Source organism: Solanum tuberosum, unplaced genomic scaffold (genome assembly GCF_000226075.1).
Source record: "Solanum tuberosum cultivar DM 1-3 516 R44 unplaced genomic scaffold, SolTub_3.0 scf00103, whole genome shotgun sequence".
Taxonomy (NCBI): Eukaryota; Viridiplantae; Streptophyta; class Magnoliopsida; order Solanales; family Solanaceae; genus Solanum; species Solanum tuberosum.
The window spans coordinates 896589-909894 of record NW_006239027.1 but is presented as its reverse complement, the minus strand read 5'-3'; the positions used below and the strand labels follow the sequence as shown (position 1 = coordinate 909894).

Below are 13306 nucleotides of genomic sequence, written 5' to 3'. Positions count from 1 at the left end.
CCACTCACCCACTCACCCACCCCCTATCAGCACCACCCCACCCTAAAAAAAAAAAAATTTAAGTTCGTTTTTAAAAAATATTTTCAACTTCAAAATTTTAATTTTTCTTATAATGCAAGGGCCAATTCAAAGAACAAGGAGACGAAAAAAATTATCAATAAATAAATTTCTTAGTATTATTTTTTAAGTTTTATGCATGATGTTTTCAATCTTGAATTATGGTTGTTGTCTCTTTTTGTTGTGTTTTGATTATATTGTATTTTTATTACTTTCTATGTCTTATTTTGTCTGGCATTGTTTCACTTGGTATGGCGTTTAAGAAAAAAAAAATTACTGTTATTAATAGGATCATATATTTGTCTGGTCAAAGTATATATTTTTAAGATTAATTAATTACTCTATCAAGGGTATAATAGGAACAATATGGTAATTTATGCTTTGATCTTTTGATGATAAGTATTAAGTATGATTTATGAACCAACTATTTATAGAAAGTAATGACATATAAAAAGCAACAGAGAGAGTATTGACCCAAGTTGGAAATGAGTGATTTTTTCTATTGACCCAAGTTGAAAAATATTATTTTAGAGAAATTATTAATTTAGTGAACTCTATGCGTATGAATGCATTATTGCGGAGGTAGTAATCTTTGCATGCTTAATGACCATTGATATTACCCAAGTGAAATTGACCATCCACATCTCATTTTGGCATTTAATTCAATATAATTTTTACTAAGCTGACACTTATTTTGGGACGGATCCAAGTAGCCAAATTTTAAATCTCTAAATAGTCCATTTTCATGAGATTTTTAAAAAAAAAATCAAAACATCTGAATTTGAATACTGTACATGGTGTTGCAAGATCAAAAGAAAAAAGGTTACAATGAATAACCTTAGTATAATTGTTAGTATGGAACTATATAAAGGGTGCAATAAAGTAGTTACACTCAAGAGACATGTCAAATTAATACATAGTTTTATTTGCTTGGACAAATACAAGTACAATTTAGCTTTATATATACATCTTAAATCTTGTGGAGAATGATTTTAACTCCATGTTGTGGACGAAGCATATAAAGCTGAACAGGAGAGTGAACATAAATTGGTGAAATTGTGAACATATAACGTTGTAGAATCATTGAAAGAGTAATTTTTGCTTCGATCATTGCAAAGTTCAACCCTAAACAAGTTCGAGGTCCATAGCCAAATGGCAAGTATGCTACTGGATTGTTGTTTGTAGCTTTAACAACCCCTTCAGCAAATCTATCTGGTTTGAAAACATGAACGTCTTCTCCCCATATTTTACGATCATGATGAACTGTGCTAATGGTGATATATATATAGCAGCATTTTAGGTGGTAGGGTACAATCTTAGAGATTCGTCAAGAATCATGTTTATCTACTAGATCAGGTTGCAGTAGAGAAAATTTGGCCCTATAGTTAAGTGAAATGAGAAACAGAGAAAATACAAACTAAGTAAAACAAGAAGAATGTGTGATAAGTCTTTTAAATTTACCATATAGTTTCTTCAAAGAAAATATATGAGGTAGAATTCTTGGAAATATGTCATGTGATAAGTGATCCATGGCGTCGTTTATGGAGTTTTTTTTTTCATTTCCTCAATCTCTTTGAAGTTTCCATGTAGGAACTTGTAAGGAGGACCTTGTATACCTTGAGATTTCATCATAAATTGTACATGAAATGGAGTCCAACATAGCTTCTTAATGATCCTAACAAGGATCACTAACAAAGAAATGAAAAGAAAACTCGCGAGAATGATTATCATCATCATATGATTTCTAATGTACTTGACTAAGGTTGAGAATATGAGCTCAAATATTGGCTTCACTAATAGCATTTCAAAACACCATTCTTGTTTTTGCTCTTGACAAAGATCTCGATGAATAGACGGTGTGGACCGTGAAAGTTTAGGTAGTCGACAACGACTACAATGGATAATTTCATGCCAAAATGAGAAGTCTCAATCTGTGTACATTTTTTTCTCTTGGAATAACTAATGGCCATGGGAGGAAGACATCATTTTAATATCATCTTGATTTGATATCCATTGTCTTTATTTTATCTGTCTTTTATTGCAAGGATTATAATAAAAGCCATGATAATATGGAATCAATAATGTTACAATTGTATAATATTGGGTGCTTATGCAAGTGTGGTCCTAGCTATTACAATAGAAATCAATAATGGCATACATTGTGTCTGAACTTAATAACCTTTTTAGCATGGTTTTTAACAGTCATAATTTCTTAAAATTAATCAATCACTCTACTAAACGTAGTTTCGTTTTAGATACTTTGATCTATGTGAATGCTCAGAATTATAATCCCAATCACGCAAAACGTATTTAGATTTTGATACACTATATCATAAACAATCTCTCGACCTTCACAAGGTAGGGGTAAGGTTTGTGTACACACTATATAAGTAAAGTGTGATAATCTCTCTGACAATTTAAAACTTTTAGACTATGTTGCTCGGACTCTCCAAATATATATTGCTGTACCTCTGTCAGATTCTCCAAAAATGCTCTACTTTTGGAGTATCCAACATGCACTCATCGACATGTTTTGAAGAGTCTGAGCAACATAGGTTTTTGATGAGGGTGTTGCTTACTGTTTTTAGTCTTGCAATTGCATCAGAAGTTGTTTTTTCGAGGCCACAGAATGCAACCACTTCCTTTCTGGCTTTTTCTTGCCATTCGGGGTGAAGTGCTAAGAGAAAAACAGACCAGCCAAGTAAGCTTGTCGTTGTAAGATGACCAGCACCATACAATGCTTTGATCTCGTCGATCATTTGATCTAACGTGATACTCTTGTTCGTATCTGGTTCGTGCAAAAGCTTCAGAAGTTGCCCCAGGTAATCAGTCCCAAAATTTTCAAACATTCCATCTTTGCTCTTTTCTCTTTTCCTTATAAGCTCAAGAATGGAGCTCTTGATCCCTCTTTCAAGTTTCTCTGCTTCAATTTCATCATCTGTTCTTATTAGCATACTGCAAAATTGAAGAAATGAATAATTAAGAACGAGGCATAAACATCCTAACGAAATTCCATTAAATAGTATGCAGACTACCTGATTCCAGGAAATCTGACAGTGTAAACATTTTTTACAGTAATTGCAGTCAATTTTGCCACCATCTCGAAAATATGTTTGCCTTCCATGTAGCTGCTTCCAAATGCTGTCCTAGAAATTACTTCAGTTGTTAACAGTCTAAAATCCTTAAGCATATCGAACTCTTTTCCTTCGTGTTTTCTCATCTTTCTAGCATCTTTTGAACACTTTCACTCATTTCTGGCACCATACGCTGTACATAATTTCTTATCCGTTCATTCCAAGATCAGTACGTTAACGTTTTAAAGACAAAATAGTGATATTGTTAAGCTCTTAAGTCTTACTTTCAGGCTTTCTGCATGGAAAGTGTGGTTGGCCAGTTTTCTTACTTTTCCCCATTTTTCTCCTTCATTTGTTACAAGTGATTCCCCTAGTAGTTTTTTCGCATAGCCTTCCATGTCCATTTTCGGATAAGTGTCTTCTTTGTTGGACAATATTTCTTTGATCAGCTCTGGTTCAGTCACAAATAAGTATGGTTTTGAGCCATGCCAAGTGATGAAATTCCTCCCTGTCACCAAACAAACCAAACACAACGAACAATTAAACAATTAGTTTAAGTTCTATACACTAATGATGACGTAACTACACAAATGATTGTGTGCATACCATACATCCTTGTCCATGTGTAAACATGAGGTTGAATTCTTGGAAAAATGTCATGAGAAATATCCACCATAGGTTTATCCATAGTTTGGCTTCTCATTAGGGATATATCTTTGGTATTTCCATGAGGAAAGCTATAAGAAGGACCTTTAATGCCCTGAGAGCTCATTTTATTTTGTGTTTGAAGTGGCATTAACCATACTAAGTAAACGAATTTTACGAGTGTCCATAGGAGATAGACGCAAAGGGTAGTGAAGAAGAAGACTAAGATAATTTTCCCTGTATCCATCTTTAGGTAGTTAGGTTTTGAGTTGCTGATGGCTATGTGAGGAAGACATCGTTTTAATATCATCGTGATTTGATATCTATTATCTTTTATTATAATAATATGGACTCAATAATGGTATATTATATTAGGTGCTTATGCAAGTGTGGTCCTAGCTATTATAATATGAAATCAATAATGCTACAATTGTATAGTATTTGGTGCTTTTGAGTATATTTAAAAGGTGAGGTTTTATCTTCAGTACAAGTGATCGAGATTAAGAAGAAAAATAAGAACTCGTGAATTCAGAAGCTTTATTTATTGTACATCATTTAGAGACATTGATATACCTAAATGGATTCAAGGACAACTTTAACTCCATCTTTGGGAGTCAAAAGGAAAATATCAGATGGATAATGCACATAATTAGGTGACAGAGTGAACTTATAACGCTGCAAAATCATCGATAAAGTAATCTTTGCTTCGTTGGTTGTGAAGTTCAGACCAACACAAGTACGAGGTCCCGATCCAAAGGGAAAGAATGCTGCTGCATTGTTGTTAGTTGCTTTAGCTACCCCTTCTGCGAACCTCTCTGGTTTGAAGACGTGAACGTCTTCACCCCATATTCGAGGATCATGATGCAGTGCCAGAATTGGCATGAAAATTGTCATGTTAGCTGGAAGAGTCATGCTCCCTAGTCTAACTTCGCGTTCAACTTTCCTTGTCACTATAATAACTGGAGGATACAATCTCATACATTCATTAATTATCATATTCATCTGCAAGAAACGACAAAAAGAAACTGTTGGAGATATAATTAAGTAAATAAAAGTGTGATCTCACTAAGCAGGCAGAGGTCTTGTGTTCAAGTTTCACCACCATCCATTGTTAAAAAGAACTTCCACGTGCATGGCTCGTGAAGAAGGAGCAGGCCGACACGTGAAGGGGCATGTTTAAGATATAATTAAGTAGATAAAAATGTACTCTCTCGAACAATGCAAGCACAATTCAAGTCTGAGAGTGTTGCTTACTGTTCTTAGTCTTGCAATTGCATCAGAAGTTGGATTTTCAAGGCCACAGAATGCAACAACTTCCTTTCTGGCTTTTTCTTGCCATTCGGGATGAAGTGCTAAGAGAAAAACAGACCAGCCAAGTAAGCTTGTCGTTGTAAGATGACCAGCACCATACAATGTCCTGACCTCGTCGATCATTTGATCTATTGTGATACTCTTGTTCGTGTCGGATTCATGCAAAAGCTTCATAAGTTGTCCTAAGTAATCATTCCCAAACTTTTCAGACATTCCATCTTTGCCCTTTTCTCTTTTACTTACAAGCTCAAGAATGGAGTTCTTGATCCCTCTTTCAAGTTTCTCTGCTTCAATTTCATCATCTGTTCTTATAAGCCAACTGCAAAATCGGAGAAAACAAATAATTAAAAACGAGGCATAAACGTCCTAACGAAATTCCATTAAATAGTATGCAGACTACCTGATTCCAGGAAATCTGACAGTGTAAACATTCTTTACAGTAATTGCAGTCAATTTTGCCACCATCTCGAAAATATGTTTGCCTTCCATGTAGCTACTTCCAAATGCTGTCCTGGAAATTACTTCAGTTGTTAACAGCCCAAAATCCTTGAACACATCGAACTCTTTTCCTTCGTGTTCTTTCCATCTTTCTAGCATTTTTTGCACACTTTCACTCATTTCTGGCACCATACGCTGTGCATATTCCATCCGTTCATACTAAGATCAGTACTTTAAAATTTTAAAGACGAAACTACTGATATCGTAGAACTCCAAGTACTTACTTTCAGGCTTTCTGCATGGAAAGTGTGGTTGGCCAGTTTTCTTACTTTTGCCCATTTTTCACCTTCATTTGTTATAAGTGCTTCCCCTAGTAGTTTCTTCGCATAGCCTTCCATATCCATTTTCGGATAAGTGTCTTCTTTGTTGGATAATATTTCTTTGATCAGCTCTGGTTCAGTGACAAACAAGTATGGTTTTGAGCCATGCCAAGTGAGGAAATTCCTCCCTGTCACCAAACACAACGAACACTTAAACGGTCAGTTTAAGTTCTATACACTGATGATGGTGTAATTACACAATCAGGTCACTTATAAGATAATTACAAACAATTACAAAGTCAGGATTATCACTAATATATAGAAATCAAGGGGATTCAACTATGTAATATAACAAAAAAACAACTTTGACCTGATATATACAACGTAATTCTTCAACAAAGGGAGTTCAGACCCCTTTGCACCCCTCTAGCTCCATTGTTAACTACATATAAAACTAGTACTTACCTGCTATCATAGATTAAGCTACACAGACGATACAAGAAATATTTACACGGGCCTATATAACTTAAATCCACAAACGATTGATTTTCTTACCGTACATCCTTGTCCATGTGTGAATGTGAGGTTGAATTCTTGAAAAAATGTCATGAGAAATATCCACCATAGGTTTATCCATAGTTTGGCTTCTCATTAGTGATATATCTTTGGTATTTCCATGGGGAAAACTATAAGAAGGGCCTTTAATGCCCTGAGAGCTCATTTTAATTTGTGTTTGAAGTGGCATCCACCATACTAAGTAAAAGAATTTTACGAGTGTCCATAGGAGATAGAAGCAAAGGGTAGTGAAAAAGAAGACTAAGATAAGTTTCCCTATATCCATCTTTAGGTAGTTTAAGTTATGATATGAGAAATGAGTGAAATGCATCATCTCTATTTAACTTTGAGATTAAATTTAAACAAAGTTTTTTTGATAATGATGTGTAGGGAATCTATATGATGGAATATAAAGACAGATACATTTAGGTAACAGTTTTGTCATTATCATATACAGTTCAGATTTTTATTAGCTTTTAATTAAATTTTAGGTTTACCAAACATGACATTTAATTAAATTTTAGTTGTACAATTGACCTTTTTTTAAATTACTAAAATTTAATTAAATATCATATAGTTGTGTAGTTAATGGAGAGGCAATTTTAAGACTGAAACTAACATTAGGGGAATATGTGATTAAATAGATGGAACGAGGACATTTTTGAACCATTTCTAATACTTAAGTGCATTTTTGAACCTTTTCCGTTTAGATTTGCCTTTATGCTTACATCAACAAAAACACGAGGAAATGAAAACTAAACCTGGAAATAAAACCCTTCTCTGCATTTGAGTGCAGCTGTTCACATTGAAATGTCTATACACAAAATTTCCATCCTAAAATATAATCATTTTCCTGTCATAAAGTTGGTAAGTATTTGTCCTTCATTCGAGAAATAAGCTTAAATTTCTCCTCAGCTTCAACTTGCTGTCGTATATCACATCCTGAAGATCTATCTGGGTGAAATTTCAGCAATGCTTTTCTGTATGCAACATGCACCTGAAACAAGAATTTATTCTAAGTAACACTTAACAAAGATGGAAGATATTTAGAGACTGAGCGTAAACAATTATTTATTTAGAGACGGAATGTAAACAAACCTCATGAATAGTGCCACCACCAACAGTGATTCCCAATCCACGCAGCAGTGATGCCATATCATGGCATGTCATTTCAAGCATACTGAGTTCCTTTCCAACTTTGTCTCGTATCCTCTCCTTCAATTTCATATTCTCAACGTCCTAAAAAGATTCATCAGCTAGTTTAAACAGTAGGAAAAATTCAAATAACACAGCAGGGAATAGAGACGCAAAGAAATATGAGATCAAAGAGGCTGCAAATATCCGCGAAATAGACAACAGAAGAGGCCAAAAGTTGTCATACCTTCTTTTTAGTTTCTCTCATTTCCTCCAAACGCTGCTTCTTTCTCTTCTCGAGTTCTAATAAACGATCACTTTCAGCCTTTTCTCTTTTTTGCAACTTCACCTTCTTCGCTTCTTCTTCCTGAGTATGTAAAAAGCACATCAGATCACAATACATCTTCGTACATACACAAATCTTACTTTCTTTTGGCAAATATAGCTTTTCCTCTGTGGTTGTACTTTTTTATCAGAAATTCTAGAACTTCAATCTTAATCTACAGCAATTGTCCAACCAAAACTCATAACGTAACGCTCCCCTTATATTTTCACATTTAAGAAAGACACATGACATGAAAACAACATATTACTACATGCAGCACATGATGTTTACTTCTATATCCATTACATTATAGCTAATGAGAGGAGAATTTTTCAAGTCCGTATAAGTAAACTACCAGTCCATTCCCTAACCAATGGTAGACTCTAACCCACTCCGACACAGTAAAAACATCTACTATATAAATAATTTTACTACAAAGTTACCATCCATCACCTTGAGCAGTAATCTTCTTTGGCAGTAGCAATAATATACGAAGAGAGATATAAACAACGCGATAGTTATAAGATAGGGTAAAGCTACGTGAAACCAGTGATTGATCCTTTCAAACCAATTCACAAGTGCTTGCCCACAAAAATCCTCCAGTATCACTAATGCTTGCCTGCTGAATCTTTTCAGCGTAACTAGCACTTGCCAACCAAAATTCTTAACCGTCAGTAGCACTTGCCAAGTGAAAATTTTGAGCCACAGTAACACTAGTCCACCAAAATTTACCAGTTTCATTAGCAGTTGCCCACCAAAATTCACCAGTTCCCGGCCTAAATTTACCAGTTTCATTAGCAGTTGCCCACCAAAATTCACCAGTTCCCGGCCTAAATTTACCAGTTTCATTAGCAGTTGCCCACCAAAATTCACCAGTTCCCGGCCTAAATTTACCAGTTTCATTAGCAGTTGCCCACCAAAATTCACCAGTTCCCGGCCTAAATTTACCAGTTTCATTAGCAGTTGCCCACCAAAATTCACCAGTTCCCGGCCTAAATTTACCAGGTTCAGTATCAGTTGCCAACAAATATTTAACAGCTTTGATAGCAATTGCTCACCAAAATTTACCACCTTGGGTATCAGTTCCCACCCAAAATCAACTAGATTCATCAGCAATCGCCCCGCAAAATTGACCAAATTCAGTAGCAATTCCCAACAAAAGTTTACCAGGTTCAGTATCAATCGCCCACCAAAATTTACCAGTTTCGGTATCCATTCCCCACCAAAATTCACCAGGTTCAGTATCAGTTCCCCGCCAAAATCTACCAGGTACAATACCTGTTTTCCAGCAAAATTTACCAGTTTTGGTAACTGTTCCGCAACAAAATTTAATAGTTGCCCAGCAAGATCTACCAGGTTCAGTACCAGTTTTCCAGCAACATCTACCAGGTTCAGTATCAGTTGCCCAATAAAATTTAATACCTTCGGTAGCAATTCCGCCCCAAAATTTAGTAGTTCTCCACCAAAATTTACCAGGTTCAGTATCAACCCCCAAACAAAATTTATCGAATTCAGTAGCAGTTGCCCAACAAAATTTATCACTTGTCCACAACCATTTATTACAAAATTTACCGATTTCATACTAACTACGTCAGGATCAAAAACTCGACTGGTGTGGAATTTAGCCAAACAAGACAGTGGACAATGACAAGAGTAAGTTGATGATAACAAAAATAAAGCTAACAAAGAACATATAAATTTAAATGGTTCGATCTGTGTGTATGATATGAATGCGTAATTTTTCCGCGTTTAGTTGAGTATTCATGTTCCCCAATTCCACATCTTTTTTCGCCTTCAAAATTGTTCACTTTTTCAATGTAGAATTTGAAAGTGAAAAGGACCGTCAATAAAGGCCAGAATTATAAAAAGACTAATTTAACCTTTTTTTCTTTCAAAATAAAACCAAAATTTCTAACAATATAGCAGCAAAATAAGAAACAATTTTATAATTTTTTGAGAAAAAAAAATACCTGAAAAAGAGCTCTGGGAAAAACACTCTTTGAGAATTGTCTAATGAAAAGTAAATCACAAAGACTACCAATCTTTTTTTTTTATAATCGAGAAATTTTTGAGGGCCAGTGACACACAATTCGAAAAAATAGTAGCAATAATTTTCCAAAGATCAGTACTCCCTCCGTTTCACAAAGAATGACCTGGTTTGACTTGGCACGGAGTTTAAGTAAATAAAGAAGACTTTTGAATCTTGTGGTCCTAAATTAAAGTTATGTCAAATGTACAAAATTGCCCTTAATCTTGTGGTCTTAAGCATGCCACGTGGAAAGCAAAAAGTAAAATGTTACCAAAAAAGGAAAGAGGTCATTCTTTTTTAAACTGACTAAAAAGGAAATGAGGTCATTCTTTGTGAAACGGAGGAAATACTACAATTTCTTAAACTTCTAAAAATATCTGTGAACATCCATTATTTAATGGACTTTATAATATGGGACCATTACAATCTAACTTCATCTTTTTTTAATTCTTCCTAGTTCATTCTTTTTTTCATCTTTTTCTGTAGTGATTTCTCTTTTCTTTTCCATTACGTGTAAAGCTAATTCTATTATACAAATTCTAATTCCATAAGATATTTTTCGATACAATTTATCAATTATTTTCTAATTTTGAACTTGTAAAATAACATTTATTTATTTCTATTATATACAAATCATCCAATTCTAAAATTAAGCACATAAAAAAAATATTTGTTCATATCTAACTTCATAACACAAAATTTGCTGGAGATAGTTTTCTTTATTTTAATTTCTTGATAGTATATTTAATACACTATCATCAATATTAAAAAATATATTATTTGATTATTTTTTCTTCACTAATATTCTCATTTGAATATCATATTTCATAATCATATTTTTAAAAATAAATAAAATAATTTTTATATGATATACTTTAAAGATTATTGTTTTCAGACAATAACAGATCTTTTTTTTTTAATAAAGTTTATGCTTTTATGTGAAAAATATAGAAAGACAAATTTGGAAGTCAAAGGGACTGTCAACATCTTTACAAATATATATTTCAATTATTAAATATAATAATATATAAATAAGTCATCTATTTCATTATTTTTTTTGTTAATACAATTCTTTTTACATAGAAATTGAAAAATTAAATTGAATTATAGGATTTCCAAAAGTAAAACTAAAACCTGAATTATTTTATGCTTTACTAATAATCTCTTATTAACTAGCAGAGGAGAGTGTTGTTTACACTTACCAAGACCATCATCTACATTAATCTCTCACTAATTAACTTCAAATATTGATCAACAAATAAATGAGAAAATAGATTGTAAAACTCATTTTTGTGATTTTTTTAATCCGTCCTAGGAGCTCCCACCTTTTTGCTTCTGACTCGAACTCACAACCTTTAGGTTGGAATTGAGGGTGCTTACCGTCCAAGCTGATACCGGAACAAAGATGTTGAGGAGGTGCAGTGATGGTGATCATGTTATTCTGATTGATGTTGAGTTGAGTGAAAGTTTTAGTAATGTTATTTTTATTGATGTCCCTGAATCGACACCTAAGAAGTTTCGAGGTGACATAATCTTCATCGATGATGAAAGCAATGATAATTGTATTACTACTCAAAGAGAAAGGATCAAAGAGACGTCTGAATACAAAAAGGCATTAGAGGAAGAATTGGCGTCTAGGCAAAAAGCGTTGGCGATTCAGGTGTACTTTGTACTGTTAAGTTTTGGTTTCCTGTTATGTTTTCGGTGTTCATTAGACTGTAACCTGTTGATAATTTGACTGTTGATGTTCTCTACTTTTGATTTATTGAGCCGAGAGTCTATTAGAAACAATCTCTCTACCTTCACAAGGTAGGGGTGCGTACACACTACTTTCCCCAGACTCCACTTGTGGGATTACATTGGATATGTTGTTGTTTTCTACTTTGTTTGCCTCCTTGTAGCTTATACGCTCCAGGGGTATCGGAATTACTGCAGCCAGGATGTAGAGAGTAAGATTGTAAGAGATAGTTAGATCCCTTTCTTTAAGGTCAATGAAACCTTCTCTCCCTTTCATGCTCATAAATTAGAAAATCAATTTATATATATGACCCTATTCTGGTTATTTATTTATTATTTGTATTTGATGCCGAGAGATCTGTTTGAGCCAACATTTAGGACCAACAGTAGCTCCTTCAAAACTCTGCAATAATGGGAATGTCCTTCTACCTTCCTCGTCTTAAATATCATACTTAGTTCGCATGGCTCAAGGCTCGAATCTGTAACTTAAACCCCAAAAATCATGAGGGGAGGATTGCCTAAGTATATAAGCACTAGTCCATTCCCGCTCTTCATGTCCAGGCCGAACTGGAGCGTGGACAAGGAGCCCAAACGGGGATGAACCTGACTCTAGTACCATGTAAATATATGACACATGTGCCAAATTACAGAGGAAAAGCTAAAATTAGCCAAAAGAAAGTAAGATTTACTGTTATCTGATGTGCTTTTACCTATTCAGGCAGAAGAAGCCAAGAAGTTGAAGCTGATGTTGAGAAGAAAGAAGGCTGAAAGTACGCGTTTGTTAGAGATTGAGAAGAGACAAATGCAGCGCGTGGAGGAAATGAGAGAAACTCAAAAGAAGGTATAACAACTTGGCCTCTTCTGTCATCTATTTCGCGGCTTTTTGCAGCCTATTTATCTTATATTTTTCTTTGTGCATCTCTTCCATGCCACTTATACTACCTCTGTGTTATTCTGTGTTTATACCATATTTGGATTTTTCCTACTATTTTAAACAATCTGATGAATCTCTTTAGGATGTGGAGAATACGAATTTGAAGGAACAGATACGATTTGAAGTTTGGAAGGAACACAGTAAGCTTGAAATGACATGCCATGATATGGCTTCGGTGTTGTGTGGATTGGGAATCACTGTTGGTGATGGTACTAGTCATGAGGTTTGTTTACGCTGATCAGTCTCTAAATATCTTCCATCTTTGTTTAAGTGTTACTTAAGAGTAAGATCTTGTTTCAGGTTCGCGTTTCTTACAAAAAAGCATTGCTGAAATTTCACCCAGATAGAACTTCACGATCTGATATACGACAGCAAGTTGAAGCTGAGGAGACATTTAAGCTTATTTCTCGAATGAAGGACAAATACTTACCAACTTTATGGCAACGGCATTAGGAGATAGAAAATCTAGTTACCCCTATCTTGTGAAGGTAGATAGATTGTTTCCGATATAATGAATCTGAATCTAATCCAATATAAGTGTATCTTCATAAGAGACATATTTCAAAAGTTAAAATTACTTGCACAAGCACCAAATATTATACAAATGTACCATTATTGATTTCATAGTATAATAGCTGGGACCAGTACACTTGCATAAGCAGCCATTATTATATACCAATATTGATTCCATATAATCATGGCATTTATTATAATCCTTATAATAGAAGACATACATAATAAAGATAA

At 34.2% G+C, this 13306-nt stretch overlaps 4 protein-coding genes across 6 annotated transcripts; 1 reads left to right on the top strand and 3 right to left on the bottom strand.

The window, feature by feature from the left end:
• Nucleotides 1-2225: 2225 nt before the first annotated feature.
• LOC102604405 (cytochrome P450 CYP749A22-like) lies at nt 2226-4087 on the bottom strand. Of its 2 annotated transcripts, none has more exons than XM_015309312.1 (4): nt 3738-4087; nt 3416-3639; nt 3093-3337; nt 2226-3012 (listed from the first exon to the last, which is right to left on the bottom strand). In XM_015309312.1, exons 3-4 carry the CDS (start codon nt 3275-3277, stop codon nt 2532-2534), a joined length of 666 nt encoding a protein of 221 aa, XP_015164798.1. In that variant the 5' UTR covers nt 3278-3337; nt 3416-3639; nt 3738-4087; the 3' UTR covers nt 2226-2531. The 2 variants fall into 2 exon arrangements, with proteins under 2 accessions (XP_015164798.1, XP_006348800.1); XM_006348738.2 differs by having other exon boundaries at nt 3093-3324.
• A 209-nt stretch (nt 4088-4296) lies between these two features.
• On the bottom strand, nt 4297-7226 carry LOC102604064 (cytochrome P450 CYP749A22-like). 2 transcript variants are annotated; one of them, XM_015309311.1, is made up of 5 exons: nt 7162-7226; nt 5810-6033; nt 5488-5720; nt 5031-5406; nt 4297-4778 (listed from the first exon to the last, which is right to left on the bottom strand). In XM_015309311.1, exons 1-5 carry the CDS (start codon nt 7184-7186, stop codon nt 4350-4352), a joined length of 1287 nt encoding a protein of 428 aa, XP_015164797.1. In that variant the 5' UTR covers nt 7187-7226; the 3' UTR covers nt 4297-4349. The 2 variants fall into 2 exon arrangements, with proteins under 2 accessions (XP_015164797.1, XP_015164796.1); XM_015309310.1 differs by lacking the exon at nt 7162-7226 and adding an exon at nt 6401-6872.
• Nucleotides 7227-7245: 19 nt separating this feature from the next.
• LOC102584943 (uncharacterized) lies at nt 7246-9621 on the bottom strand. The gene is made up of 4 exons (XM_006348591.2): nt 8313-9621; nt 7782-7901; nt 7499-7639; nt 7246-7397 (listed from the first exon to the last, which is right to left on the bottom strand). Exons 1-4 carry the CDS (start codon nt 9438-9440, stop codon nt 7257-7259), a joined length of 1530 nt encoding a protein of 509 aa, XP_006348653.1. The 5' UTR covers nt 9441-9621; the 3' UTR covers nt 7246-7256.
• Nucleotides 9622-11293: 1672 nt separating this feature from the next.
• On the top strand, nt 11294-13163 carry LOC107060846 (uncharacterized). Its single transcript, XM_015309271.1, has 6 exons — nt 11294-11573; nt 11790-11845; nt 12187-12237; nt 12344-12466; nt 12642-12782; nt 12860-13163. The coding sequence occupies exons 1-6, from the start codon at nt 11294-11296 to the stop codon at nt 13010-13012; spliced, it is 804 nt and encodes a 267-aa protein (XP_015164757.1). The 3' UTR covers nt 13013-13163.
• The last annotated feature ends 143 nt before the right edge of the window (nt 13164-13306 follow it).

Coding starts and splice junctions, on each gene's coding strand:
- LOC102604405 (XM_015309312.1), bottom strand. CDS start 3,277: ATGAGAAAACACGAAGGAAAAGAGTTCGATATGCTTAAGGATTTTAGA. Junction 3,013..3,092: donor GTCAGATTTCCTGGAATCAG/GTAGTCTGCATA, acceptor TCAATTTTGCAG/TATGCTAATAAGAACAGATG.
- LOC102604064 (XM_015309310.1), bottom strand. CDS start 6,734: ATGATGCATTTCACTCATTTCTCATATCATAACTTAAACTACCTAAAG. Junction 5,721..5,809: donor TCCATGCAGAAAGCCTGAAA/GTAAGTACTTGG, acceptor GAATATGCACAG/CGTATGGTGCCAGAAATGAG. Junction 5,407..5,487: donor GTCAGATTTCCTGGAATCAG/GTAGTCTGCATA, acceptor CCGATTTTGCAG/TTGGCTTATAAGAACAGATG.
- LOC102584943 (XM_006348591.2), bottom strand. CDS start 9,440: ATGAAATCGGTAAATTTTGTAATAAATGGTTGTGGACAAGTGATAAAT. Junction 7,902..8,312: donor AAAGAAGATTACTGCTCAAG/GTGATGGATGGT, acceptor TTACATACTCAG/GAAGAAGAAGCGAAGAAGGT. Junction 7,640..7,781: donor TGAGAGAAACTAAAAAGAAG/GTATGACAACTT, acceptor GAATCTTTTTAG/GACGTTGAGAATATGAAATT.
- LOC107060846 (XM_015309271.1), top strand. CDS start 11,294: ATGTTGAGGAGGTGCAGTGATGGTGATCATGTTATTCTGATTGATGTT. Junction 11,846..12,186: donor AGGATGTAGAGAGTAAGATT/GTAAGAGATAGT, acceptor CTTCATGTCCAG/GCCGAACTGGAGCGTGGACA. Junction 12,238..12,343: donor CGGGGATGAACCTGACTCTA/GTACCATGTAAA, acceptor TTACCTATTCAG/GCAGAAGAAGCCAAGAAGTT.